The sequence below is a fragment of the Schistocerca americana genome, chromosome 3 (assembly GCF_021461395.2).
Source record: "Schistocerca americana isolate TAMUIC-IGC-003095 chromosome 3, iqSchAmer2.1, whole genome shotgun sequence".
In the NCBI taxonomy this organism is placed as follows: Eukaryota; Metazoa; Arthropoda; class Insecta; order Orthoptera; family Acrididae; genus Schistocerca; species Schistocerca americana.
The window spans coordinates 136,611,401-136,638,890 of record NC_060121.1 but is presented as its reverse complement, the minus strand read 5'-3'; the positions used below and the strand labels follow the sequence as shown (position 1 = coordinate 136,638,890).

At 42.1% G+C, this 27,490-nt stretch overlaps 1 protein-coding gene and 1 non-coding gene across 2 annotated transcripts in view; both read right to left on the bottom strand.

Annotated features, from left to right (window-relative positions):
* The window catches only part of LOC124605926 (probable chitinase 10), a 195,436-nt gene that overhangs the window by 134,681 nt on the left and 33,265 nt on the right, over positions 1–27,490 (bottom strand). Inside the window, exons 6-8 of the mRNA XM_047137883.1 lie at positions 18,415–18,720; positions 17,410–17,533; positions 2,317–2,598 (exon numbers count right to left, since the gene is read on the bottom strand). Coding sequence (XP_046993839.1) covers positions 2,317–2,598; positions 17,410–17,533; positions 18,415–18,720 — 712 coding nt within the window. The remainder of the gene's footprint in view (positions 1–2,316; positions 2,599–17,409; positions 17,534–18,414; positions 18,721–27,490) is intronic.
* Positions 27,206–27,280, bottom strand: Trnal-caa. Its single transcript has one exon. It is a non-coding gene; the product is annotated as a tRNA-Leu (tRNA).

Sequence of the window (27,490 nt, the reverse complement as noted above, 5' to 3'; positions counted from 1 at the left end):
ACCAAACAATCAACATTATGGCTCTCCTGCATTGTCACTGAAACATTCTACACAGTCCTGAGAAAACACTCGTGTAACTCTAATGGACCATATAAACAGAATAAGGATTTCAGCCCTGATTTGTAACTTAAGATGATAATCTTAAGAGAAATTATGGTATTATCTCTAGGTCAGCACCTACTGCCATAATTTAATTTGATGTGCATCCCTGAATGATTACTAAACCTGTTGCAGCAGTTCCCAAACAGTACTCACAATGCGGACTCAACCCACAAATACATAAACATCCCCACATGCAGTTGAAGCACTGTAATAGAGCAGAATAGTAACATGATGTTAAGTCATCTAACATTCCTCACTCTGGCACATGAAAGTAAGTATATGTGACTTCCATTCATCTTAGAATTCTGACCGCTGCCAAAATAAATATTGTAGATTCATAGTAACAAAGTACAGCATGTAAGTACTTCTTTTTCATCAAATATTTGAGCAGAGGTAAAACAAGGCTCTCTATAAATTACACAATGAATTTTTGTCTGAATTTTCATAGACAAATTAAGAGTGGGAAATGGACAAATAGGTCACCAAATTGACCAGCATGAGGTCCAGTTGTGCAAAAAAACATTTAATTGCTTAAAATAATCAAGGTAATAAATACAACGTATTTCATTCTTTCTGAATAAAATCTGAAAATAAAAGAAAAATAAAAGGGACATTCAAATTTTTTGAGAGTTGTCTAAAAATAGGAAATAAAATAGATTAGAGGAACATTAAATGCACATTTGAACGATGCTCAAAATTACGTACAGTAAATGAGGTGTCAATTGACAATTTAAAGTTTAACATTTAACTCTGACTTTTAAAAAGCACTGGAGGATGTCTGTCTGGTGGTCTTCATAATCTACCAAACAGATATGCCATAGTACTCTTTAAAATTCTAAGGTTCTAAGCTAAACACTGAACTTAAAATTCTCAATTGGCACGTCATCTGCTATACATGATTTCAGCACTGTTCAAAGGTGTATAAAATGTTTCTTTACACTTTTTTATTTCTTACTTTTACACAAATCATTTCACAAACACATTCAACTGTTTTCAGCTACACTTTTTAATAAAGTTCTTGCTATTAAATAAGGCACAGTTAACAAAAACATGACAGATGGGAAAAAAGTAAGTAAACTGTTTATTATTGCAAAAGTAATCATCACAACTGTTAAAACATTTATCCCATTGTGAGACAAGACAGTCAACAGCTTTATGCAAAAATATTTGCTGTTGCCTACGGAACCATGATGATGCTCAGGCTTGCACCTCAGCGGCTACAAATGTCTTTTTTTAGGTCTCCAAAAATATGGAAACCGCATGGGGAGAGATCAGTGGTGTATGGAGGAAGTGTAAAGGACCTCTCAGCAAAACTTTTGCAGTGTACTGAAACAATCTTGCCAACATGTGGGTGGCATTATCTTGCAACAAAATGATGCTGTCTGTCAACATTGCTTAGCAATGGATTTGATGGTACACTTCAATTTTCGCAGTGTGTCCACATACTGCTGTGCATTAATTGTAGTGCCATGTTCCAGAAATTTTGTGAGCAACAGGCTGACAAGCAGCATCACTCTGTTGCAGGATAATGCCCACCTACATGTTGTTGAGGTTGTTTTGATTATGCTTCAGAAGTTCACTGGTAAGCCCTCACACATCCTCCATACAGTCCCAATCTTTCCATATTTTTGGAGCCCTGAAGAAAGACATTTGTAGCCATCAATTTGATTCCAATGAAATGGTGCACATCTAGATACAACCATGGTTCCATAGACAACCACAAACATTTTCCCTTGAAGGCATTGAATGTCTTGTTTTGACTGGACTGCCCCTTACACCTCTGCATTAAAATATTTGTTAAGAAAATAAACTTTTATTTAGACAGATGGGTAAGGCTGCCTAATGCTTACCTTCATGAGAGACAACTTCCATTATTGCCAACAGAAACGCACACAAAAAAATCAGTGCCATAAAGTTTTTTTTTTCTTCAGCAAGGGGAGACTGGATGGGGGAGAAGGATGGAGGAGAGGACAGGTGTCTTAAAATTCAAACTTAGAGGGATCCACCTTGTATGAGGAGAAAGGAATGCAAATATCTTCCAGAAGCTAGAAGTATCATTATATCTTGTATGTATTTCTGTCATCAGCACTGGGAATTGAGCCTCCTGAAGGTAAGTACCAGAAAGTCCATGTGTTTCTTTGTAAATTTAAGAATTTTCTGAATTGACTTTTCCATTAAGTACAATGTAACATACAAAGTCTGTGAGGTTCTTACCTATACGCTGTGAAGAATTATCCATGGGGCAGTTAGCTATCTGTGGCCAATCACATAGTTGAGTGCGCGAGTCGTAATGTAAGCCTTCTGGGCAGATGTAAGTATGCTTCATGCCCCATTCACAACGGTGATATATTTGGCAACTGGCCGAGTCTCGCACATAACCACGGCCTGAACAGTTGTACTGGCTACTGTCAACACTCACAGGGACTCCAGCAATAGGTGGTGTGACAAGCGTGGGTTCCTGCGACGTCTGCTGTTGATCACTCTGTGGTGTTGTCTCTGTCATCAGAAATGGTTTGTGTGATAAAATGAATACAAAACTGAGGAATTCTGACTACAATGCAAATCATGTGAGGGATGTCCAGAAAGTAAGTACCACTTTGGAAATAACTTATAAAAACGTTTTTTCAAACCAAAATTTATCTTTAGAGGAAAAAGCTTATCTTAAACTATTTCCTACATAGTCGCCACCATTGTTCAGAAAGCTGTAACAGCAGGAAATCAGCTTTCCGTGGCCTCTTCATAGAAAGATGTCACCAGTGAAGACGGCCACTACTGAACACTGTTTTTTGTATCATTATTACTGTCAAAGAGCCTTCCTCCAAAATCACATATCAAGTTCAAGAACAGGTGATAGTCAGACATTGCAACATTGGGGCTGTATGGCAAGGAATGCTCAGTCAGGGAATTGTGTTGCTTCATGACAACACATGTCCCCATTCTGCTGATGTCACTCAAAACCTTCCTCAGCAATCTGGTTGGGAGTGATCCAGTCACCCACCTTATAGCCCTGATCTTGCACATTTTGACTACAACTTGTTCTTGAACCTGAAGTGTGATTTTTGAGGAAGGAACTTTTGACAGTAGTGATGATACAAAAAAGGGTGTTCAGCAGTGGCAGTCTTCACTGGCGTCATCTTTCTATGAAGAGGGCATAGAAAATGTGATTTCCCACAAAGTCAAAATGACATATAAACAGTGGTGGCAACTATATAGAAAAATAGTGTAAAAATAGTGTAAAAATAAAGTTTGATTTGGAAAAATGTTTTCATGAGTTTTTCCAAAATGGTACTTACTTGCCAGACATGCCTGGTAGTTTCCAACTGCTTAAAGACTGCTCTGATAAGACCATTACACAGAAAGGGAAATGAATACAAACCAGAAAGTTACAGTCCCATATCTTTCTTACTACTCATATCAAAGATATTTGAATAGGCGTATACACAGAGACTCATTGTTTTTCTGATGAAATTTGAATTAATCAACATGAACCACTCTGATTTCCAGATAGATAAATGCACAATAGCTGCATTCATAGATCTCATCAAGAATACGTTAATCAAGTTACAAATGGTTCTGAGCACTATGGAACTTCAACATCTGAGGTCATCAGTCCCCTAGAACTTAGAACTACTTAAACCTAACCAACCTAAGGACATCACACACATCCATGCCCGAGGCAGGATTCGAACCTGCGACCGTAGCGATCGCGCGGTTCCAGACTGAAACTCTAGAACCGCTCAGCCACACCGGCCAGCTAATCAAGTTACACTGTAGACATAAATGTATAGGAGTATTTGACTCTGTAGACTACAAAACATGAGTAGAAATATTAGGGGCACATGGTATCAGAAGGAATGTAAGAGACTGCATCCCATCATACCGAAGAACGGAAACTGATGTACAGAAATTGCAAACAAAACACAAGAGAAAATATGATCTGGACCAAAATTCTACAATTCTCTGTTCCACAGGCATCCACTGTTGGCTCATTGCTTTTCATTCTATACATAAATCACACTCCAAACATTATTTAATTATGAGAACATATGTCACAGTTTAATTCCATTATGTATGCAAGCCAATCTGAATACCCGCCAAATGGCTCCAGTGAGGCCACTGTGTGTTGCTGGAGTAGTGTCAACCTCAGCCGCAACTGCCGAGAGGATGCTTCTTGGCTGTTTCCACAATGCTGCCTTCCAAATTGGCCTCAGTTCCTGTCTATAGCCAATGAGCTATGACTGGAGAAAGTTTCCTACAAGTGCTGATCCAGCAAGAGATGGGACCCACCCACAGATCCTCCAGCCAGCAGACAATATCAACCATGGCCCGATCTGTTTTATTCAAGTATATGAGATATTTGGATCACTAGAAAGTGTATCATGCAAAGCTGTATGAAATTAAAGGTGCTTTTGTGTAATTAAACAAGGTGAACATGTTCACTACAAATGCTTGTTATTAATTATTAACTGACATTAAGAGACTTTGTGTAATTTTCTGTGGTCCACTGACTGGCCCTGACTGTTTTTCTATAATGATTATCATTTACCACTTTGTTCTTCTTCTTGTTATTGTGTATTTTACTAGGCCCCCACATTTAAACTAATGTTTTACCACACTTCATGTTGGCTGATTTGAAGTTCATTTGTTGTAACTGCTAGCTCAAAATTCAAACTATATGGGAGTATTTGTAAGTGCTGACATTTTTAAAGGGATGTATATGCTTGAGCATTTCTTCTAACCCTGTGCATGTTGTTTAACCTTCTTAAAGAAGATTCATTAAGTTGTCAACCAACCACGTAAGTGGTGTCATATATATATATATATATATATATATCTAAAAAGAAAGATGATGAAACTTACCAAACAAAAGCGTTGGCAGGTCGATAGACACACAAACAAACACAAACATACACACAAAATTCTAGCTTTCGCAACCAATGGTTGCCTCGTCAGGAAAGAGGGAAGGAGAAGGAAAGACAAAAGGATATGGGTTTTAAGGGAGAGGGTAAGGAGTCATTCCAATCCCGGGAGCGGAAAGACTTACCTTAGGGGGAAAAAAGGACAGGTATACACTCGCACACACACACATATCCATCCACACATACACAGACACAAGCAGACATTTGTAAAGGCAAAGAGTTTGGGCAGAGATGTCAGTCGGGGCAGATGTACAGAGGCAAAGATGAAGTTGAAAGACAGGTGAGGTATGAGCGGCGGCAAATTGAAATTAGAAATTAGCGGAGATTGAGGCCTGGCGGATAGCGAGAAGAAAGGATATGCTGAAGGGCAAGTTCCCATCTCCGGAGTTCTGACAGGTTGGTGTTAGTGGGAAGTATCCAGATAACCCGGACGGTGTAACACTGTGCCAAGATGTGCTGGCCGTGCACCAAGGCATGTTTAGCCACAGGGTGATCCTCATTACCAACAAACACTGTCTGCCTGTGTCCATTCATGCGAATGGACAGTTTGTTGCTGGTCATTCCCACATAGAACGCTTCACAGTGTAGGCAGGTCAGTTGGTAAATCACGTGGGTGCTTTCACACGTGGCTCTGCCTTTGATCGTGTACACCTTCCGGGTTACAGGACTGGAATAGGTGGTGGTGGGAGGGTGCATGGGACAGGTTTTACACCGGGGGCGGTTACAGGGGTAGGAGCCAGAGGGTAGGGAAGGTGGTTTGGGGATTTCATAGGGATGAACTAAGAGGTTGCGAAGGTTAGGTGGACGGCGGAAAGACACTCTTGGTGGAGTGGGGAGGATTTCATGAAGGATGGATCTCATTTCAGGGCAGGATTTGAGGAAGTCGTATCCCTGCTGGAGAGCCACATTCAGAATCTGATCCAGTCCCGGAAAGTATCCCGTCACAAGTGGGGCACTTTTGGGGTTCTTCTGTGGAAGGTTCTGGGTTTGAGGAGATGAGGATGTGGCTCTGGTTATTTGCTTCTGTACCAGGTCGGGAGGGTAGTTACGGGATGCAAAAGCTGTTTTCAGGTTGTTGGTGTAATGGTTCAAGGATTCCGGACTGGAGCAGATTCGTTTGCCACGAAGACCAAGGCTGTAGGGAAGGGACCGTTTGATGTGGAATGGGTGGCAGCTGTCATAATGGAGGTACTGTTGCTTGTTGGTGGGTTTAATGTGGACGGACGTGTGGAGCTGGCCATTGGACAGGTGGAGGTCAACGTCAAGGAAAGTGGCATGGGATTTGGAGTAAGACCAGGTGAATCTGATGGAACCACAGGAGTTAAGGTTGGAGAGGAAATTCAGGAGTTCTTCTTCACTGTGAGTCCAGATCACGAAAATGTCATCAATAAATCTGTACCAAACTTCGGGTTGGCAGGCCTGGGTAACCAGGAAGGCTTCCTCTAAGCAACCCATGAATAGGTTGGCATACGAGGGGGCCATCCTGGTACCCATGGCTGTTCCCTTTAATTGTTGGTATGTCTGGCCTTCAAAAGTGAAGAAGTTGTGGGTCAGGATGAAGCTGGCTAAGGTAATGAGGAAAGAGGTTTTAGGTAGGGCGGCAGGTGATCGGCGTGAAAGGAAGTGCTCCATCGCAGCGAGGCCCTGGACATGCGGAATATTTGTGTATAAGGAAGTGGCATCAATGGTTACAAGGATGGTTTCCGGGGGTAACAGACTGGGTAGGGATTCCAGGCGTTTGAGAAAGTGGTTCGTGTCTTTGATGAAGGATGGGAGACTGCATGTAATGGGTTGAAGGTGTTGATCTACGTAGGCAGAGATGCGTTCGGTGGGGGCTTGGTAACCAGCTACAATGGGACGGCCGGGATGATTGGGTTTGTGAATTTTGGGAAGAAGGTAGAAGGTAGGGGTGCGGGGTGTTGGTGGGGTCAGGAGGTTGATGGAGTCGGGTGAAAGGTTTTGTAGGGGGCCTAAGGTTCTGAGGATTCCTTGAAGCTCCGCCTGGACATCAGGAATGGGATTGCCTTGGCAAACTTTGTAAGTAGTGTTGTCTGAAAGCTGACGCAGTCCCTCAGCCACATACTCCCGACGGTCAAGTACCACAGTTGTGGAACCCTTGTCCGCCGGAAGAATGACGATGGATCGGTCAGCCTTCAGATCACGGATAGCCTGGGCTTCAGCAGTGGTGATGTTGGGAGTAGGATTAAGGTTTTTTAAGAAGGATTGAGAGGCAAGGCTGGAAGTCAGAAATTCCTGGAAGGTTAGGAGAGGGTGATTTTGAGGAAGAGGAGGTGGGTCCCGCTGTGACGGAGGACGGAACTGTTCCAGGCATGGTTCAATTTGGATAGTGTCTTGGGGAATTGGATCATTAGGAGTAGGATTAGGATCATTTTTCTTCATGGCAAAGTGATATTTCCAGCAGAGAGTACGGGTGTAGGACAGTAAATCTTTGACGAGGGCTGTTTGGTTAAATCTGGGAGTGGGGCTGAAGGTGAGGCCTTTGGAAAAAATCCTCAATCTTTCCTCTCCCACATCCACACCTGTTGTTCAGAGCATCCTCCTACAGGCCAACCGCAAATTAGAACAGCATGCCACCCTCCACCTTAAAAAACTATCCAATCTCCTGGTTTCCCACCTCCGGAAAGGCAACTCACTCACCCTTCACAACCTTTCCAGCAAACCTCAACCTCCTCTCATTGCACACAAACCCAGTCTCTCCCATCTACTCAATCTCCCACTTCCAGCTCCACTCCCTCCAAAACCTCAAAATTCCAATCAACGCAATCTGGAACCACAACACCCCAATTCAGTAGTTAACCTTTCCTCCAAACCTCTCTCCCAATCCGAAACCTCAGTCCTATCCAAAGGCCTCACCTTCAGCCCCACTCCCAGATTTAACCAAACAGCCCTCGTCAAAGATTTACTGTCCTACACCCGTACTCTCTGCTGGAAATATCACTTTGCCACGAAGAAAAATGATCCTAATCCTACTCCTAATGATCCAATTCCCCAAGACACTATCCAAATTGAACCATGCCTGGAACAGTTCCGTCCTCCGTCACAGCGGGACCCACCTCCTCTTCCTCAAAATCACCCTCTCCTAACCTTCCAGGAATTTCTGACTTCCAGCCTTGCCTCTCAATCCTTCTTAAAAAACCTTAATCCTACTCCCAACATCACCACTGCTGAAGCCCAGGCTATCCGTGATCTGAAGGCTGACCGATCCATCGTCATTCTTCCGGCGGACAAGGGTTCCACAACTGTGGTACTTGATCGTCGGGAGTATGTGGCTGAGGGACTGCGTCAGCTTTCAGACAACACTACTTACAAAGTTTGCCAAGGCAATCCCATTCCTGATGTCCAGGCGGAGCTTCAAGGAATCCTCAGAACCTTAGGCCCCCTACAAAACCTTTCACCCGACTCCATCAACCTCCTGACCCCACCAACACCCCGCACCCCTACCTTCTACCTTCTTCCCAAAATTCACAAACCCAATCATCCCGGCCGTCCCATTGTAGCTGGTTACCAAGCCCCCACCGAACGCATCTCTGCCTACGTAGATCAACACCTTCAACCCATTACATGCAGTCTCCCATCCTTCATCAAAGACACCAACCACTTTCTCAAACGCCTGGAATCCCTACCCAGTCTGTTACCCCCGGAAACCATCCTTGTAACCATTGATGCCACTTCCTTATACACAAATATTCCGCATGTCCAGGGCCTCGCTGCGATGGAGCACTTCCTTTCACGCCGATCACCTGCCGCCCTACCTAAAACCTCTTTCCTCATTACCTTAGCCAGCTTCATCCTGACCCACAACTTCTTCACTTTTGAAGGCCAGACATACCAACAATTAAAGGGAACAGCCATGGGTACCAGGATGGCCCCCTCGTATGCCAACCTATTCATGGGTTGCTTAGAGGAAGCCTTCCTGGTTACCCAGGCCTGCCAACCCGAAGTTTGGTACAGATTTATTGATGACATTTTCGTGATCTGGACTCACAGTGAAGAAGAACTCCAGAATTTCCTCTCCAACCTTAACTCCTTTGGTTCCATCAGATTCACCTGGTCTTACTCCAAATCCCATGCCACTTTCCTTGACGTTGACCTCCACCTGTCCAATGGCCAGCTCCACACGTCCGTCCACATTAAACCCACCAACAAGCAACAGTACCTCCATTATGACAGCTGCCACCCATTCCACATCAAACGGTCCCTTCCCTACAGCCTTGGTCTTCGTGGCAAACGAATCTGCTCCAGTCCGGAATCCTTGAACCATTACACCAACAACCTGAAAACAGCTTTTGCATCCCGTAACTACCCTCCCGACCTGGTACAGAAGCAAATAACCAGAGCCACATCCTCATCTCCTCAAACCCGGAACCTTCCACAGAAGAACCCCAAAAGTGCCCCACTTGTGACGGGATACTTTCCGGGACTGGATCAGATTCTGAATGTGGCTCTCCAGCAGGGATACGACTTCCTCAAATCCTGCCCTGAAATGAGATCCATCCTTCATGAAATCCTCCCCACTCCACCAAGAGTGTCTTTCCGCCGTCCACCTAACCTTCGCAACCTCTTAGTTCATCCCTATGAAATCCCCAAACCACCTTCCCTACCCTCTGGCTCCTACCCCTGTAACCGCCCCCGGTGTAAAACCTGTCCCATGCACCCTCCCACCACCACCTATTCCAGTCCTGTAACCCGGAAGGTGTACACGATCAAAGGCAGAGCCACGTGTGAAAGCACCCACGTGATTTACCAACTGACCTGCCTACACTGTGAAGCGTTCTATGTGGGAATGACCAGCAACAAACTGTCCATTCGCATGAATGGACACAGGCAGACAGTGTTTGTTGGTAATGAGGATCACCCTGTGGCTAAACATGCCTTGGTGCACGGCCAGCACATCTTGGCACAGTGTTACACCGTCCGGGTTATCTGGATACTTCCCACTAACACCAACCTGTCAGAACTCCGGAGATGGGAACTTGCCCTTCAGCATATCCTTTCTTCTCGCTATCCGCCAGGCCTCAATCTCCGCTAATTTCTAATTTCAATTTGCCGCCGCTCATACCTCACCTGTCTTTCAACTTCATCTTTGCCTCTGTACATCTGCCCCGACTGACATCTCTGCCCAAACTCTTTGCCTTTACAAATGTCTGCTTGTGTCTGTGTATGTGTGGATGGATATGTGTGTGTGTGCGAGTGTATACCTGTCCTTTTTTCCCCCTAAGGTAAGTCTTTCCGCTCCCGGGATTGGAATGACTCCTTACCCTCTCCCTTAAAACCCATATCCTTTTGTCTTTCCTTCTCCTTCCCTCTTTCCTGACGAGGCAACCATTGGTTGCAAAAGCTAGAATTTTGTGTGTATGTTTGTGTTTGTTTGTGTGTCTATCGACCTGCCAGCACTTTTGTTTGGTAAGTTTCATCATCTTTCTTTTTAGATATATTTTTCCCACGTGGAATGTTTCCCTCTATTATATATATATAATGGAAGGAAACATTCCACGTGGGAAAAGTTATATATAAAAAAACAAAGATGAGGTGACTTACCGAACAAAAGCGCTGGCAGGTCGATAGACACACAAACAAACACAAACATACACACAAAATTCAAGCTTTTGCAACAAACTGTTGCCTCATCAGGAAAGAGGGAAGGAGAGGGGAAGACGAAAGGAAGTGGGTTTTAAGGGAGAGGGTAAGGCGTCATTCCAATCCCGGGAGCGGAAAGACTTACCTTAGGGGGAAAAAAGGACAGGTATACACTCGCACACACGCACATATCCATCCACACATACACAGACACAAGCAGACATATTTAAAGACAAAGAGTTTGGGCAGAGATGTCAGTCGAGGTAGAAGTGTAGAGGCACAGAAGTTGTTGAAAGACAGGTGAGGTATGAGTGGCGGCAACTTGAAATTAGAGGAGATTGAGGCCTGGCGGATGACGAGAAGAGAGGATATACTGAAGGGCAAGTTCCCATCTCCAGAGTTCGGATAGGTTGGTGTTGGTGGGAAGTATCCAGATAACCCGGACGGTGTAACACTGTGCCAAGATGTGCTGGCCGTGCACCAAGGCATGTTTAGCCACAGGGTGATCCTCATTACCAACAAACACTGTCTGCCTGTGTCCGTTCATGCGAATGGACAGTTTGTTGCTGGTCATTCCCACATAGAATGCATCACAGTGTAGGCAGGTCAGTTGGTAAATCACGTGGGTGCTTTCACACGTGGCTCTGCCTCTGATCGTGTACACCTTCCGGGTTACAGGACTGGAGTAGGTGGTGGTGGGAGGGTGCATGGCACAGGTTTTGCATCGGGGGCGGTTACAAGGATAGGAGCCAGAGGGTAGGGAAGGTGGTTTGGGGATTTCATAGGGATGAACTAACAGGTTACGAAGGTTAGGTGGACGGCGGAAAGACACTCTTGGCGGAGTGGGGAGGATTTCATGAAGGATGGATCTCATTTCAGGGCAGGATTTGAGGAAGTCGTAACATGCTGGAGAGCCACATTCAGAGTCTGGTCCAGTCCCGGAAAGTATCCTGTCACAAGTGGGGCACTTTTGTGGTTCTTCTGTGGGGGATTCTGGGTTTGAGGGGACGAGGAAGTGGCTCTGGTTATTTGCTTCTGTACCAGGTCGGGAGGGTAATTGCGGGATGCGAAAGCTGTTTTCAGGTTGTTGGTGTAATGATTCAGGGATTCCGGACTGGAGCAGATTCGTTTGCCACGAAGACCTAGGCTGTAGGGTAGGGACCGTTTGATGTGGAATGGGTGGCACCTGTCATAATGGAGGTACTGTTGCTTGTTGGTGGGTTTGATGTGGACGGACGTGTGAAGTTGGCCATTGGACAGGTGGAGGTCAACGTCAAGGAAAGTGGCATGGGATTTGGAGTAGGACCAGGAGAAACTGATGGAACCAAAGGAGTTGAGGTTGGAGAGGAAATTCTGGAGTTCTTCTTCACTGTGAGTCCAGATCATGAAGATGTCATCAATAAATCTGTACCAAACTTTGGGTTGGCAGACTTGGGTAACCAAGAAGGCTTCCTCTAAGCGACCCATGAATAGGTTGGCGTACGAGGGGGCCATCCTGGTGCCCATGGCTGTTCCCTTTAATTGTTGGTATGCCTGGCCCTCAAAAGTGAAGAAGTTGTGGGTCAGGATGAAGCTGGCTAAGGTGATGAGGAAAGAGGTTTTAGGTAGGGTGGCAGGTGATCGGCGTGAAAGGAAATGCTCCATCGCAGCGAGGCCCTGGACGTGCGGAATATTTGTGTATAAGGACATGGCATCAATGGTTACAAGGATGGTTTCCGGGGGTAACAGATTGGGTAAGGATTCCAGCCATTCAAGGAAGTGGTTGGTGTCCTTGATGAAGGATGGGAGACTGCATGTAATGGGTTGAAGGTGTTGATCTACGTAGGCAGAGATACGTTCTGCGATGGAGCATTACCTTTCACGCCGATCACCTGCCACCCTACCTAAAACCTCTTTCCTCATCACCTTAGCCAGCTTCATCCTGACCCACAACTTCTTCACTTTTGAGGGCCAGACATACCAACAATTAAAGGGAACAGCCATGGGCACCAGGATGGCCCCCTCGTACGCCAACCTATTCATGGGTCGCTTAGAGGAAGCCTTCTTGGTTACCCAAGTCTGCCAACCCAAAGTTTGGTACAGATTTATTGATGACATCTTCATGATCTGGACTCACAGTGAAGAAGAACTCCAGAATTTCCTCTCCAACCTTAACTCCTTTGGTTCCATCAGTTTCTCCTGGTCCTACTCCAAATCCCATGCCACTTTCCTTGACGTTGACCTCCACCTGTCCAATGGCCAACTTCACACGTCCGTCCACATCAAACCCACCAACAAGCAACAGTACCTCCATTATGACAGCTGCCACCCATTCCACATCAAACGGTCCCTTCCCTACAGCCTAGGTCTTCGTGGCAAACGAATCTGCTCCAGTCCGGAATCCCTGAATCATTACACCAACAACCTGAAAACAGCTTTCGCATCCCGCAACTACCCTCCCGACCTGGTACAGAAGCAAATAACCAGAGCCACTTCCTCGTCCCCTCAAACCCAGAATCCCCCACAGAAGAACCACAAAAGTGCCCCACTTGTGACAGGATACTTTCCGGGACTGGACCAGACTCTGAATGTGGCTCTCCAGCAGGGATACGACTTCCTCAAATCCTGCCCTGAAATGAGATCCATCCTTCATGAAATCCTCCCCACTCCGCCAAGAGTGTCTTTCTGCCGTCCACCTAACCTTCGTAACCTGTTAGTTCATCCCTATGAAATCCCCAAACCACCTTCCCTACCCTCTGGCTCCTATCCTTGTAACCGCCCCCGATGCAAAACATGTCCCATGCACCCTCCCACCACCACCTACTCCAGTCCTGTAACCCGGAAGGTGTACACGATCAAAGGCAGAGCCACGTGTGAAAGCACCCACGTGATTTACCAACTGACCTGCCTACACTGTGAAGCGTTCTATGTGGGAATGACCAGCAACAAACTGTCCATTCGCATGAATGGACACAGGCAGACAGTGTTTGTTGGTAATGAGGATCACCCTGTGGCTAAACATGCCTTGGTGCACGGCCAGCACATCTTGGCACAGTGTTACACCGTCCGGGTTATCTGGATACTTCCCACTAACACCAACCTGTCAGAACTCCGGAGATGGGAACTTGCCCTTCAGTATATCCTCTCTTCTCGTCATCCGCCAGGCCTCAATCTCCGCTAATTTCAAGTTGCCGCCACTCATACCTCACCTGTCTTTCAACAACTTCTGTGCCTCTACACTTCTACCTCGACTGACATCTCTGCCCAAACTCTTTGTCTTTAAATATGTCTGCTTGTGTCTGTATGTGTGGATGGATATGTGCGTGTGTGCGAGTGTATACCTGTCCTTTTTTCCCCCTAAGGTAAGTCTTTTTTTTCCCCCTAAGGTAAGTCTTTCCGCTCCCGGGATTGGAATGACGCCTTACCCTCTCCCTTAAAACCCACTTCCTTTCATCTTTCCCTCTTTCCTGACGAAGCAACCGTTTGTTGCAAAAGCTAGAATTTTGTGTGTATGTTTGTGTTTGTTTGTGTGTCTATCGACCTGCCAGCGCTTTCATTCGGTAAGTCACCTCATCTTCATATATATATATATATAAAGGAAGTGGGTTTCCCTCTCCTTCCCTCTTTCCTGATGAGGCAACAGTTTGTTGCGAAAGCTTGAATTTTGTGTGTATGTATGTGTCTGTTTGTGTTTCTATCGACCTGCCAGTGCTTTCGTATGGTAAGTCACATCATCTTTGTTTTTAAATATATTTTTCCCACATGGAGTATACATTTGGGGTTATTATAGACTGTGATAATAACACTGTGATCAGGAATTCCCCTCTTGATTAGGTTTTGGTTTTAGATGCATGTTTTGTGCAGATAAATAAAAAAATGTTATTTTTGTCATGTTGTCGCACACGTCTCTCAAACCTGTCACCACCACTTCCAGTACTGTCGTCACATTATAGTCATTTATGCAGACAACACAACTCTACTGGTCAAGGATAAAGACACAGAAAATCTACAAATAAAAGCCAACTTAGAAGTAAATAGTACAATCCAAAGATTTACTGAACTAAATTTGCATAACAACATTACTAAACCACTTTGCCTAAATTTCAAACTAAAAAACCAGTACAATGAAGATATCAAGATGTAAGTGCATAGGAGAAAACTCCAAATACACAAAATTCCTTGGAATAATAATTGTTGAAAATGTAAATTGAGATAAGCACATAGGCAAAAAACTCAGCTGACATCCACATGTGCTGCATAGACTCAGATATCTAAAGTACAAAAATATTGTAAGCGTAGGCTTCCGCGGCCATTGTCTTCTTCAATAAAATTCTTCAGGGTATCAGACCACATCGTCATAATTTAAAATGCGCCAATGTTTCGGCCAGCGTTGCAGCTAGCATTCATCAGGGCCTTACGTTAGCAGTTAACGTAAGGCCCTGATGAAGGCTAGCTGCAACGCTGGCCGAAACATTGGCGCATTTTAAATTATGACGATGCGGTCTGATACCCTGAAGAATTTTATTGAAGGAGTACAAAAATATTATTAAAATTGTATACTATGCAATAACCTATTCAACATCAACTTATAGCAATAAGAACGATAGTCAGTCTTAAATGTAGAACATCATGTAGGACAGCATTTAAAGCCCTTAAGATACTACCACCATCCAGCATACATCTATGTGAACTCTTACGCTGGACAAAATTTAAATATGCTCTCGATACTCTAGGTAATAAGAGAGCACGACACAAGGAAATGGAACCTGTCCTATGTGCCCATATGAGACAGCATGAAATACAAATCAGCACCATTTCATGCAGGTACAAAAGCCCTAGAAAAACTACATTCATACTTAAGAGAGAAACTATAAAAATATTTTCAAAAAATTTCTCAAAACTTTCTTGGTATAATTGTTACTACAGCGTAAATGATTTATGTGCACTACAGTTTAAGACAAATTACAGTGCAGTTACTGTAACAAAATGTCATGTAACTTACTTGTACAAGTACATATAGCACAAATGATGGAAACAAAATTATGATTTAATGTGTAACAGGGTTAGAATATTATTGTACAAAATATAATTGGCTAAATACTAGTTAGTGAACAACGTATACTACTCAGTGTGTGCAATAAAGTTTGCCTAGGGTACAATACATAAATAAATAACTAAAGTACGGGGAATGCAAGTACTCACTGCATGAAAACTGAATTGAGGAGAAAATAGGCATATATTAGTGCAGAAGCAATAATGGGTACAAAGAGGTGAGGAGAAAAGAGATGGAGAGAAAAGATGTGGAATGCACACATAGGCAACATGAGCAGCAGTTCTCATAGGTGCAAATTGTGGTACTGGCAGATTTAACACAAGCTGCCAGGAGAGTAAAAAGGGAGGGAAAGGAGGGTTAAACAAAGAGGAAAATATTGTATACTGTGAAAAAGGGCTCATGAATCACTTTAACTGCAATCATCACACAGCTTTCAATGTCAGCAGAATCATAAATCAGCTGTTCACCAATATAATTGGTGAATGCCAAGCAGTGTACAAGGGTAAGTTTGACCACACAGAAGGATATGACTGATTTCAACAATTACTTCATGACCAATGGCACTGGGATACCTTCCCATTTCCCAGTATCTCTGAAATTCACAGGTGGAAACTGGCCAGCGAACAAAGTTTACTGTCTCATAACCTTTCTGACTTTATAGTTTTCACTGGTCATAGAGATTCATCTGGCTCTACCAGCTTTTAGCCCTATGCTGCTGTTATTATTCATATCTATCGCTGTACATTACTTTCCTCTTCAGTCTCAGCCTGCAGTTATCACTATACTTCTTGGCGCACTTGTCTCTTTCTGGGCCATAAAAGCTCTTTGACGTAGTTTTCAAAGCAGTTTCTGTCAATCCCATGCCCACTCCCTCGCTCCATCCCTGCCTTCCCATATGCGACATACCATAACCTGGGATTCTACCTGGGAGAACCATTCCTCTTTGTGTATATCCTTACTGCATACTTGCTGTCCTTCCCCCCTGTTGTAACCCCACCAGATATATCAATGGCTGATGCCATACTATAGATATGCCTCATTATACATACATCCAGCAGTGCCACTGTAAGCAGTGAACAGACAGCATCTCGAGCCATTAGGTCACATGGGCCCATCAGCTAGCCAATTTAAGGCCAAGCTGCCACAGCTCACACTTGCTTCTATTTAGAAGGTAATGTATTCCTCTCCAAAGCTGACTGAAGTACTGACAATGGTTCTGCACTTCAAATGGTTAGTCTTTGGACTTTTTTTGTTACAACTAGGTCTGCTTGAGACTAGAATACAGTTATGTTCCACATATCCTTAGTGGTTTCTACCACTGTGATTTAAACTGTGTAAATTCCAATTGTTTTCATTTGCAGTCATGAGAAATTGACAGGATCAGTAGCTTGTACAATCTGTGCATAATTTATTCTGTGTTGCAGTGTATTCAGCAACTGCTGGTAAATTACTATTGTGCTCTAAATTGGAGACTACAAACCCTCCTGCATCCTATGCCTCCACAGTCATGCTATAATACTAGAGGATGGGGACAATGGAAGAGGATAAAATATCACAGTTTAAAGGGCCAGTGTCCAACTGCATGAATGTCTTTTCTGATAGGGAATGCAAATTTTCTTAATTTTGTCTTTATGTAGTGAGATATTGTAACCAAAATACTGTTAAAGTAAGCCCATATGTAGATTTATTTTATGTAAATTCATGTTGTGTTTGTCAATGGGTACTAGTTATTATATCACAATAATTAAAGGTTCTCACCCAAGAGTCCCTTCTTCACTACTGAAAGAAGAGGCCATTTTTGTCCATATGCTCCCTCAAAATCGTCTAAGTCAAGTGCCCACACCATGGCTCCACCGAGAAGATTTTTCTTGATATACATGACCTGAAAAGAAAATGTATTTTTCATAAACATAGTATCATATGACATAGTACTTTCTACACAAATAGATAAATTGTTGCATGTTTTAATAACAGTAAAATTAGTAACTTGTTTGTGCAAAGGGAGAAAACTATGATCTTGAAAAATCTTGTGGGAAACTATCATTACACTATAAAAACTATAACTTACATTTCAAGACAGCAATCACTTAGTATAACAATATATCTGAACTATTAGTGAAATTCTGTAATCCAAGATTCCTTTTTGAAGTACCACAAGCAAATATATTTGTAGAAAAATTGACAGGTTCAGAAATAATATGTACCAAGATAATGAATTATTTAATAATATGAAATGCCAGAGATATTTTAATTTCAGATGATGGCTTAAAGTTGCCTGACAAGAGGCTCGCCTTACGAAAATTTCACTATCCAAGACTAAGAACAAAAGGAATAAAAATGGATATGTAGATAGACATAAATCAAATATATGCTAATTAAAGTAAATAGAAATCCAGGTGAGGTAGACATGAGACAAACAGGATGAAGCAAGCACAGTCTACATCTACCCACTTCTCCTTACACCTGATACAGTTTTCTTAATTTTTTTATCTTCTGTAACACAAAAAGGCATTTTATGTTGTCATGTGACACACATGTGTATGGACCTATAGAAAAGTTTTCTGACTGATGTATGTCAGATAACGCACAATTTTAACCAAGCCTCATGTTTATTCATCTACTATTTATCAGCAAACACTTTAAGGTGATTTAAGAAAGCATACGAAATGAAATATTCTTGTGACCATGAGTGACAAATGAAGAAATGATCTTATCTTAATAGTAATACTATGAAATTACTTGAAAGTAGTGTGTAGAACTTACCTTAGTGGCAACACTACGCTGGTCCTCATAGCCAATCCACTGGTTGCCTTTAACCATGTAGGGGCTGCCTACATCATCAGTTGCCTTCATCCAGTGGCCTTCCTCAAGCAGTTGCAATATTTCAAAGTATGCCAAGAAACCTTTCTCCTGGGTAAAGGGTCCTTCTTTTCCTAGGCCCTTCACAGGGGCTCCTGGAGAATTTTTAGCTTCATCTTGCAAGGTGAATGAATGTCCATGGAATGGAATGCCAACAACCAGTTGGTCACGTCGGGCTCCCTTCCTAAGCCAGTATCGAACTGCATAATCCTGTAGACATAATGTAACAAATGAATATTTTGGAAGAGTTTGGGGTGGATGATACATCAAGAAAGCTGATCAAGCAAACTCTCACTAACACAGTATCAAAAATAAAATTTATTGGTGAGATATCAGTACCCTTTACAATCAAAATGGGCGTAAGACATGGAGATGGACTATCCCCACTCCTTTTCAATGGCATCTTGGAATAGATCATTCGAGAGTGGAGAAAGTTGTTAGCCCAAGAAGAAACAAATGAAGAGCGGTTCAGACTTGTTTCTAAGAACAAGGGGTGCACATTGACTGCTTGGCCTTTGTGGATGACCTGGCCATTTTTGCTAACAACATAACATCAGCAGCCAACAAGATCAATAGGTTGTCAGAAATTGCTGAAAAAGTTGGATTCCAGATTTCTATTCAAAAGACAAAACATATTATGTACATCTGTGATGGACCTGAATGGATGATCACCAATCTGGGAAAAATTGGACGAGTTAAGAATTTCAGGTATCTCAGTGAAGTCATCCAGGAGAATGGATGAGAAGAAGAAGCAATTAATGTCAGAATGAGGAAGTTAGACCACACATACCAACTGATAAAGAATACCTATAGCAAAAAGCCTCTGAGTATAGGGGCCAAGTTCCAACATTATAATACAGTTGTAAAACCTGAGGGCTTGTATGCGTCCAAAACTTTGACCATGAATAGAGAAGGTCAGGCTGAGCAGCTGGAAAATCCAGAGCATAGAATATTAAGGAAAATCCTAGATATTAGATGGGTTGATGGACAATGGCAAATGAGAGCAAATGAGGACTTGTACAGCAAGACAGAACCTATTGCACCATCCATTAAGAAGAGACGATTGTTATTTTACAGTCATCTCATGAGGATGGATTGTGACCGACTAACAAAAAGAATATGGAGTTTCATCCAACCTAAGAAAACAAGGTCAAGATGGTTTGAAGAATGTGAAAACGATCTTAGGCAGACTGTTATCTCGGAGAGAGAAATTTCTGACAGGAACAAATTTAGAAGATTGGTGAACAAGTACCAAGGTTTTAAAATAGCATCAACATCCAAAAGATGGAGATGACCATTATCTAAAGAGCATAAACAGGCACTCCTTGGTGGACTCAGAAGATACTGGCAGGAAGTCAAAGCTGCAACAAGAACCAGACCTAGACACTAAAATGAAATTGGTTGTTACCACACGGTCCATAGAAGCTGAACTTGATATTATAAAAAACTGATGTAAAGAAATTACATAATGAAAGTTTAAAAACTAAATGTAAACATTGTGTATAGCTGCATAAAGAATGATAGTTACTTAATTGGTTGGTGTTTTTATGACTGAGTGTGAAATGAGAGCAAAATATAATGATCATATTTTAAGTATAATATGTTGCTGAAGGTGCAGTGAGCTAAATTGCTGCTGAAATATTTGATTCCTCTACTCATGATGGTACCTAAAACAAATGGATGTAGTTTTTTTTATGATCTCCATATATATTATAAAAACTGATGTATGTATGTATGTTCCACATCTCCTAAATCACTGATCCAATTTCAATCAAACTTGGTACACACATCCGTCACTGTCAGTCAACAATCACTGTTGGAGTAATGACCACCTACATATCACAGGAGATATGACATCACAAACAATGAGATGTGTGAAAAAGAGCCACATCATGCATGACATTTAAATTTATTACTTGTATGGTACTAACTCTATTTTCAATAAATTTCGCAGGTAGTATCCACATATGCCACTAAATGCACCTCCAAATGTGTGACACCACACATAGTTCAGGAGGTATGAGATCATAAACACTGAGATGCATGCAAAAATGGAAAAAAATTGGCAAAATGAATACCTGGGCAACACTGGGTTTGTCAGCTGGTTTATGATAAACAAACACAGCCTGTTATACCTATAAAGATGAGTCAGTGTTGTCAGCTTCAGTTATGCTGCTTAAGCTTTAAGTAAATATAAACTAGCTGTTCAAGCCATCTGTTATTACCAATAGGACCTTAGCAATTCCAATAAAATGCTCTTGGTATAAAACAGGCAAAATTAATTTCTGCATTTAAAGTGGTAATAAACTGCAGTGAGGAATAGGTGACCCGTTGATTTGTTTCACACTTTAAGTTGCAATGCTATCCAAACAAAGTGTTCGCATGAATTAAAGTAATTGCCCAGGGACTGATGGGAGCAGTGGAGGTGGAGTGGTGGGGGTAGGTAAGATTAGCTAAAAGTTTAAGTTCTACAAGACCTTGTTAAAGTAACAGATTTTCTTTTCTGTAACGGTGTGTTTTGTTGTTTATGCTCTTTATCTTGAATGGTGAATTTATTACGATCACTCTTCTTGATGTTAGATAAACACAACAAATCAAATCATGAGAAATTATTGAAAAAAATCAGGTTCCCTCATGAAACAAGGGCAATGTTCACCAATATGAAGATCACTGTGAATTTTTCCAGATTTTTCAGCCACATTTACTGTAAGTAATGATTCCCCTTGCAACTTCTCAAAGTAATCTGCACCATTCTCTATGTTTTGGTGGCATTCCTCAGGACTGGGAGTTTAAATATATCACAATTTGGACAAAAGAGCTTCACCTGGACTTTTAAATACTTGTTCCTGCTAGTTTTACCTGGCTTCTGAAAACATGCAATATCCACATATAGCAAGGCCTGTAGAATAGAGATGCAGAAGACCAACTGTCTCATATGGGGCTCATCTCTGGGAATGACTCACAAGCAGACTAACATTTAGTTTTTGTATGGCCATTCTTCTGACTGATGGTCTGTGGGGCTTCAACTGTTCACTTGCATAATAAATGAAACACCTACATCCAGCATTCTGATGACCTTTCTATTACATTGCAACCAGGTTTGGTGACTCAGTACATCATCTTCAGGCCATATCTGCTTCTGTGGGGCTGAACTCCAATCATTTACACAATCCCATTAGTGATAACCATAGTTGCAGACACAACATCGCTGTTATAGTATTCTACAAAAGCCAATTCATAGATGTTGGCCATTGATGGGATCATGTATATGACTGAAGTTGACCCCCTCAGGTCAGTTAAGGCCTGAAGATGGTTTACTGAGCCACCAAAACTTGGTGCAATACAATAAAATAGCATTACGACAACAGCTGCACATGTTTCAGTTTAGTACGTAAGACTGACATTTTGTTTTGCATTGTACTGACATATGTTCGCATACCATGTTTAGCAGTGACAATGTATTGTAAGCAGTGGCAGGAGCATTTGATCATAATAATATGAGGGTGGTTTGAAAAGTTCTCAGAACGGAATATAAAAAAAAGTACTTACATGTCTGAAACTTTTTTATTTTTTAATGTAGTTTCCTTGTAAATTAATGCAGTTGGTCCAACAATGTTCCAGTGCCTTGATCCCCTCTCGAAAATGAGTTTCCTCTGAGCCTGCAAAATGTAGTTTCCTTGTAGACTAATGCACTTGGTCTAACAATGTTCCAGTGCCTTGATTCCATCTTGAAAATTAGTTTCCTCCAGGCCTGCAAAATAGTTGTCAACTCCGGCTATCAATTCTTCGTTTAAAGTGAACCTTTGTCCACCAAGAAAAATTTTCAATTTTGGGAAGAGGTGGAAGTCTGATGGAGCCATATCAGGTGAATAAGGCAAGTGTGGCAACAATTCATACCTTTGTTTGTGTAATTTTGATATGGCGATGGCACATGTGTGCGGGCGTGCATTGTCTTGACAGAAGATGACTTTCTTCCTTGCTAAACCTGACCTTTTTTCACGTATCTTTTGTTGCAATTTGTTCAGGAGGTTAGCATAGTATTCTCCAGTAATTTTTTGACCAGTGGGGAGATAATCAACAAGCAGAATCCCCTTCGCATCCCAGAACCCTTATACCATGACCTTTCCCGCTGAAGGAATTGTCTTTGCTTTCTTTGGTGGCAGAGAATCAGCATGTTTCCACTGCTTTGACTGTTGTTTTGTCTCTGGGGTATAGTAGTGCATCCAAGTTTCATCTGTAATCACAAACCAGTGCAAAAAATCTTGTCTGTTTTTCCTAAAATGGGCCAAACATTGTTCCAATAGGTCCATTATCATGCGTTTTTGATCCAGCATCAAGAGTTGCGGACCCATCTTGCAGATAATTTTTTCATTTATAATTCTTCTCTTAAAATGTGATATACCATTTCAGATGGCATCTGGCAAGCGTGAGCAATTTCACGCAATTTCAGTCAGCGATCCTCCATGACCATTTTGTGCACTTTTGCAATGATTTCTGGAGTAATGACACATCTTGGCCGACCACTGCTTAGATCATCATCTGAACTCTCCTGACCAAATTTAAATTCATTTGTCCACTTGGCAACAGCTGAATATGAAGGAGCCGAGTCCCCCAGTGTATTCTGGAAATCAGCATGAATGAGCCTTCATACTTTTCTTTACAAAGTACTTAATCACCTCTCGAATCGATTTTTTCCATCTTCACAAATCACTATGTGGGAACAACAACAGTGTCACATCACCAGCACAGCTTTCTTCCAACAGCACTGAAGTGGCACGTGTTTACAGGCAATGGTCCAATGAATATCACATGGACAACTCATTGCGCTAGCGCTGACGTCTCATCCAGTTCCGAGAACTTTTCAAACCACTCTCATACAGCATTCCTCATCTATCAACCCTTGTCTCCTGCTGTATTGCTGTGAGATTACGAAGCAACCACCTAGACTAACTGCAGTCTGTTTAAAATTACTTGATAGTTGACATTTGTCACTTGTTGCTATGTTGGCCGCTGGCTACTGCTCAGTTACAGATAACAAACAAACATGGCATGTCAATTCACAAGTGCTGTCAATACATAACACAGATCAGTGTTGGAAGTGGCAGCTGCAAGGTATGTCGGAAATACGAGATGCTCTGTCAACAGCTGATTTTAAGTGACCAATGATTTAACAGCAGTAGGAGACACATTTTGTAGCCTTGACTTTAAACTCATGTCCTAAGCTAACCACAACCTTGGGACATGTAACGTATCTGAGACAGCAGTGGTCAACAATTTGCGGCAAAAATAAAATCATGATCCCCCTCTTCATGGTTATTAAAGCTAACATCTACCGGCAATTTCAGTTTGAGCACTTTCAGCAAACTGTAATTTCTCATTACACTGTTTACATGAAACTACCCTCACATTAGCAATACGAACTGCAATGTTACCAACTGATGGGCAGTCCATGTTGCCACATTGTTGCAGATTACAGATGACACAGGGACATTCCAGAACAAAACAGAATGACAGGAAGAAAAATAAGAGCAAATAATAACATCAATATGATGATGAAAATACATTAATTGAATAAATATGATGATCAAACTCTTTTGATTAGATTTATAAATAAAAGAATTCCATGCCATTTGTCATTCTGCATGGCAACTAGCTTCTTTGGGGATATCTGAAGGATAACATCTATAAGAACAATTCTTACACAATTGACCAACACAACACTGAAGACAAAACAGCCTGCATAAGTGTAGCACCCATCCAAAAAGTAGCAGCCAACACAAAGAATTGTTCACGATAAAGGATGACAGCCAAAAACAGTTGCAGGATAAAATTTTATTAAAATTTCTTGACCAAGGTTTCAGTACATATAAATATACCTTCATCAGAAGTAAAAAATCTGAAATTACATCATGTAATGGAGATTAATAAAACAATTATGCCAAAGGCGTCATCAATAATTGAGACATCTTCTCCATTAGTACAACATGACTAAGGCACAGCGCCAAAGCGAACAGTTTAGCACCATTACTTCACTTATGAACTTCCAGTTTTATTAATCTCCATTACATGATGTAATTTCAGATTTTTTACTTCTGATGAAGGTATATTTATATGTACCGAAACCTTGGTCAAGAAATTTTAATAAAATTTTATCCTGCAACTGTTTTTGGCTGTCATCCTTTATCGTGAAGAATTTCAACAGTTGCTGTTGCAGCCATGTTTAAAATTTTGACAAAGAATTGTGTTGAGGAATGTGTTGCAGCACATAGAGGGTGTTTCCAGCATCTATTATGAGCAAATATATATTGTGAGTGTATACATTATAAGTACATTAATAAAGGTTTGAATGTAGGGTTGCATAACTTCTGGCTCACACTGTACAAGAAATTATTATTTTGGATGAATTTCTGTGGGCGTCCATGCTAAATCTAGAAATCTACATCTACATGTGTACTCTACAAACCACCAAGAGGTGTGAGGCAGAGGGTCCCCATCCATTGTCCCAATTATTAGAGTTTCTTCCCTCTTTCCATTCACAAATGTTGTGGGGAGACGATTGTTTCAATGCCTTCCTGTGCAGTATTTATTCTAATATTATCCTCGTGATCCCTACTGGCTGTTGTTGTTGTTGTTGTTGTTGCAGTTCATTCCTAGACACATCATTTAAAGCCAGTACTTGAAATTTTGTTATAGGGTTTTTCGGGATAGTTTATTCCTATCTTCAAGATTCTTCCAGTTGAGTTCCTTCAGTATCTCTGTATGACTCAAACAAACCTGTGACCATTTGTGCTGTCCTTCTCTGTATGCATTCAATATCCCCTGTTAGTCTTATTTAGTATGTGTCCCACATACTTGAGCAATATTCTGGGAGCAGTTACGCAAGTGACTGCACTTCCTCAGTATTCTACTAATAAATCAGCATCTAAAACCTGCTTTACCCATGACTAAGCCTATGAGATCATTCCATTTCATATCCCTACAAAGTGATGCACCAAAGTATTTGTACCAACAGGCTGATTCCAACAGTGACTTACTGATACTTGTCATAGGATACTACATATTTTTTCTTTTTGTGAAGTGCACAATTTTACAATTCTGAACATTTAAACAAGTTGCAAATCTTTTCACCATGCTGAAATTTTATCAAGATCCAACTGAATATTTATACAGCGTCTTTCAGACAGCACTTCATTATAGATAACTGCATGATCTGCGAAAAGTCTTCGGTTACTATTAATATTGTCTGCAACATCATTAATTACAACATGAACATCATGGGTCTCAACACACTGCCCTGGGGCACACCTGAAGTTACTTCTACATCTGACGATGACTCTCCTCTGTGTCCTTCCTATCAAAAATTCCTCAGTACAGTCACAAATTTCACTCGATACCTCATTTCAATGTACTTTTGACGATAAGTGTAGGTGGGGTACTGAGTCGAATGCTTCTCAGAAATTGAAAAATACTGCATCTACTTGACTGCCTTGATCCACAGCTTTGAGTATGTCACGTGAGAAAAATGTGAGATGGGTTTCACACAATCAGTGTTTCCAGAATCCGTGCTGTTTGGCATGAAGGACGTCATTCTGTTCGAGATACCTTGTTATGTCTAAGCTCAGAATATGTTATAAGATTCTACAATAAACTGATGTCAAGGATACTGGGCAGTACTTTTGTGGAAGACTTCCACTACCCTTCCTGTAGACGGATGTGACTTGTGCTATTTCCAAAAACTGGACACAGTTTTTTGTTCATGGGATCTACGACAGATTATACCGGGTGACAATTATTGAACTATATATGAAAGACATAAATTAGTTACAAACTACGGCGTGCACACACTTTATTCAACACGTAAATGTCACTACAGATATTCAATATGCCTACAGTCAATGGTGATGATGTGGCGCACACGGATAGCGAAATTTTGCATGACTTGCTGAAGTGTCGGAATAATGATGTTGTCAGTGACCTCCTGAATGGGTGTTTTCAGCTCACCAATGATTATGGGGGTCATTGCTGTACATTTTGCGTTTAATATAGCCCCCAAAAAAAACATTCGCTTGTGCTCGGATCTGGAAATTATGGTGGCCAATAGAGGCCCATGCCAGTGGCCTCTGGGTACCCTAAAGCCAGAATGCGATCCCCAAAGTGCTCCTCCAAGACATCACTCTCCTGATTCGATGGGGTCCATCTCCATCTTGCACGAACCACATCTTGTCGAAATCAGGATCACTTTGGATTATGGGGATGAAATTATATTCCAAAACCTTCACATACCATTTGGTAGTCAGCATGCAGTTCAGGAATATCGCACCAATTTTAGAATGAAATTTCCACTCTACAGTGGAGTGTGCGCTGATATGAACCTTCCTGGGAGATTAAGACTGTGTGCTGGGCCGAGACTCAAGCTCGGGACCTTTGCCTTTTGCAGGCAAGTGCTCTACCAACTAACCTACCCAAGCACGACTCACGCCCCGTCCTCACAGCTTTAATTCCGCCAGTACCTCTCCTCCTACCTTCCAAACTTCACAGAAGCCCTCGTGCGAACCTTGCAGAACTAGCACTCCTGGAAGAAAGGATATTGGGGAGACATGGCTTAGCCAAAGCCTGGGGGTTGTTTCTAGAATGAAATTTCCACTCTACAGCGGAGTGTGCGCTGATATGAAACTTCGTGGCAGATTAAAACTGTGTGCCGGACCGAGACTCGAACTCGGGACCTTTGCCTTTTGCGGGCAAGTGCTCTACCAACTGAGCTACCCAAGCACGACTCACGCCCCGTCCTCACCGCTTTAATTCCGCCAGTACCTCGCCTTCTACCTGCCAGGAAGTTTCATATCAGTGCACACTCTGCTGTAGAGTGAAAGCCATTTCTCCGCAATATCCTTTCTTCCGGGAGTGCTAATTCTGCAAGGTTCGCAGGAGGGCTCCTGTGAAGTTTGGAAGGTAGGAGGCGAGGTACTGGCGGAATTAAAGC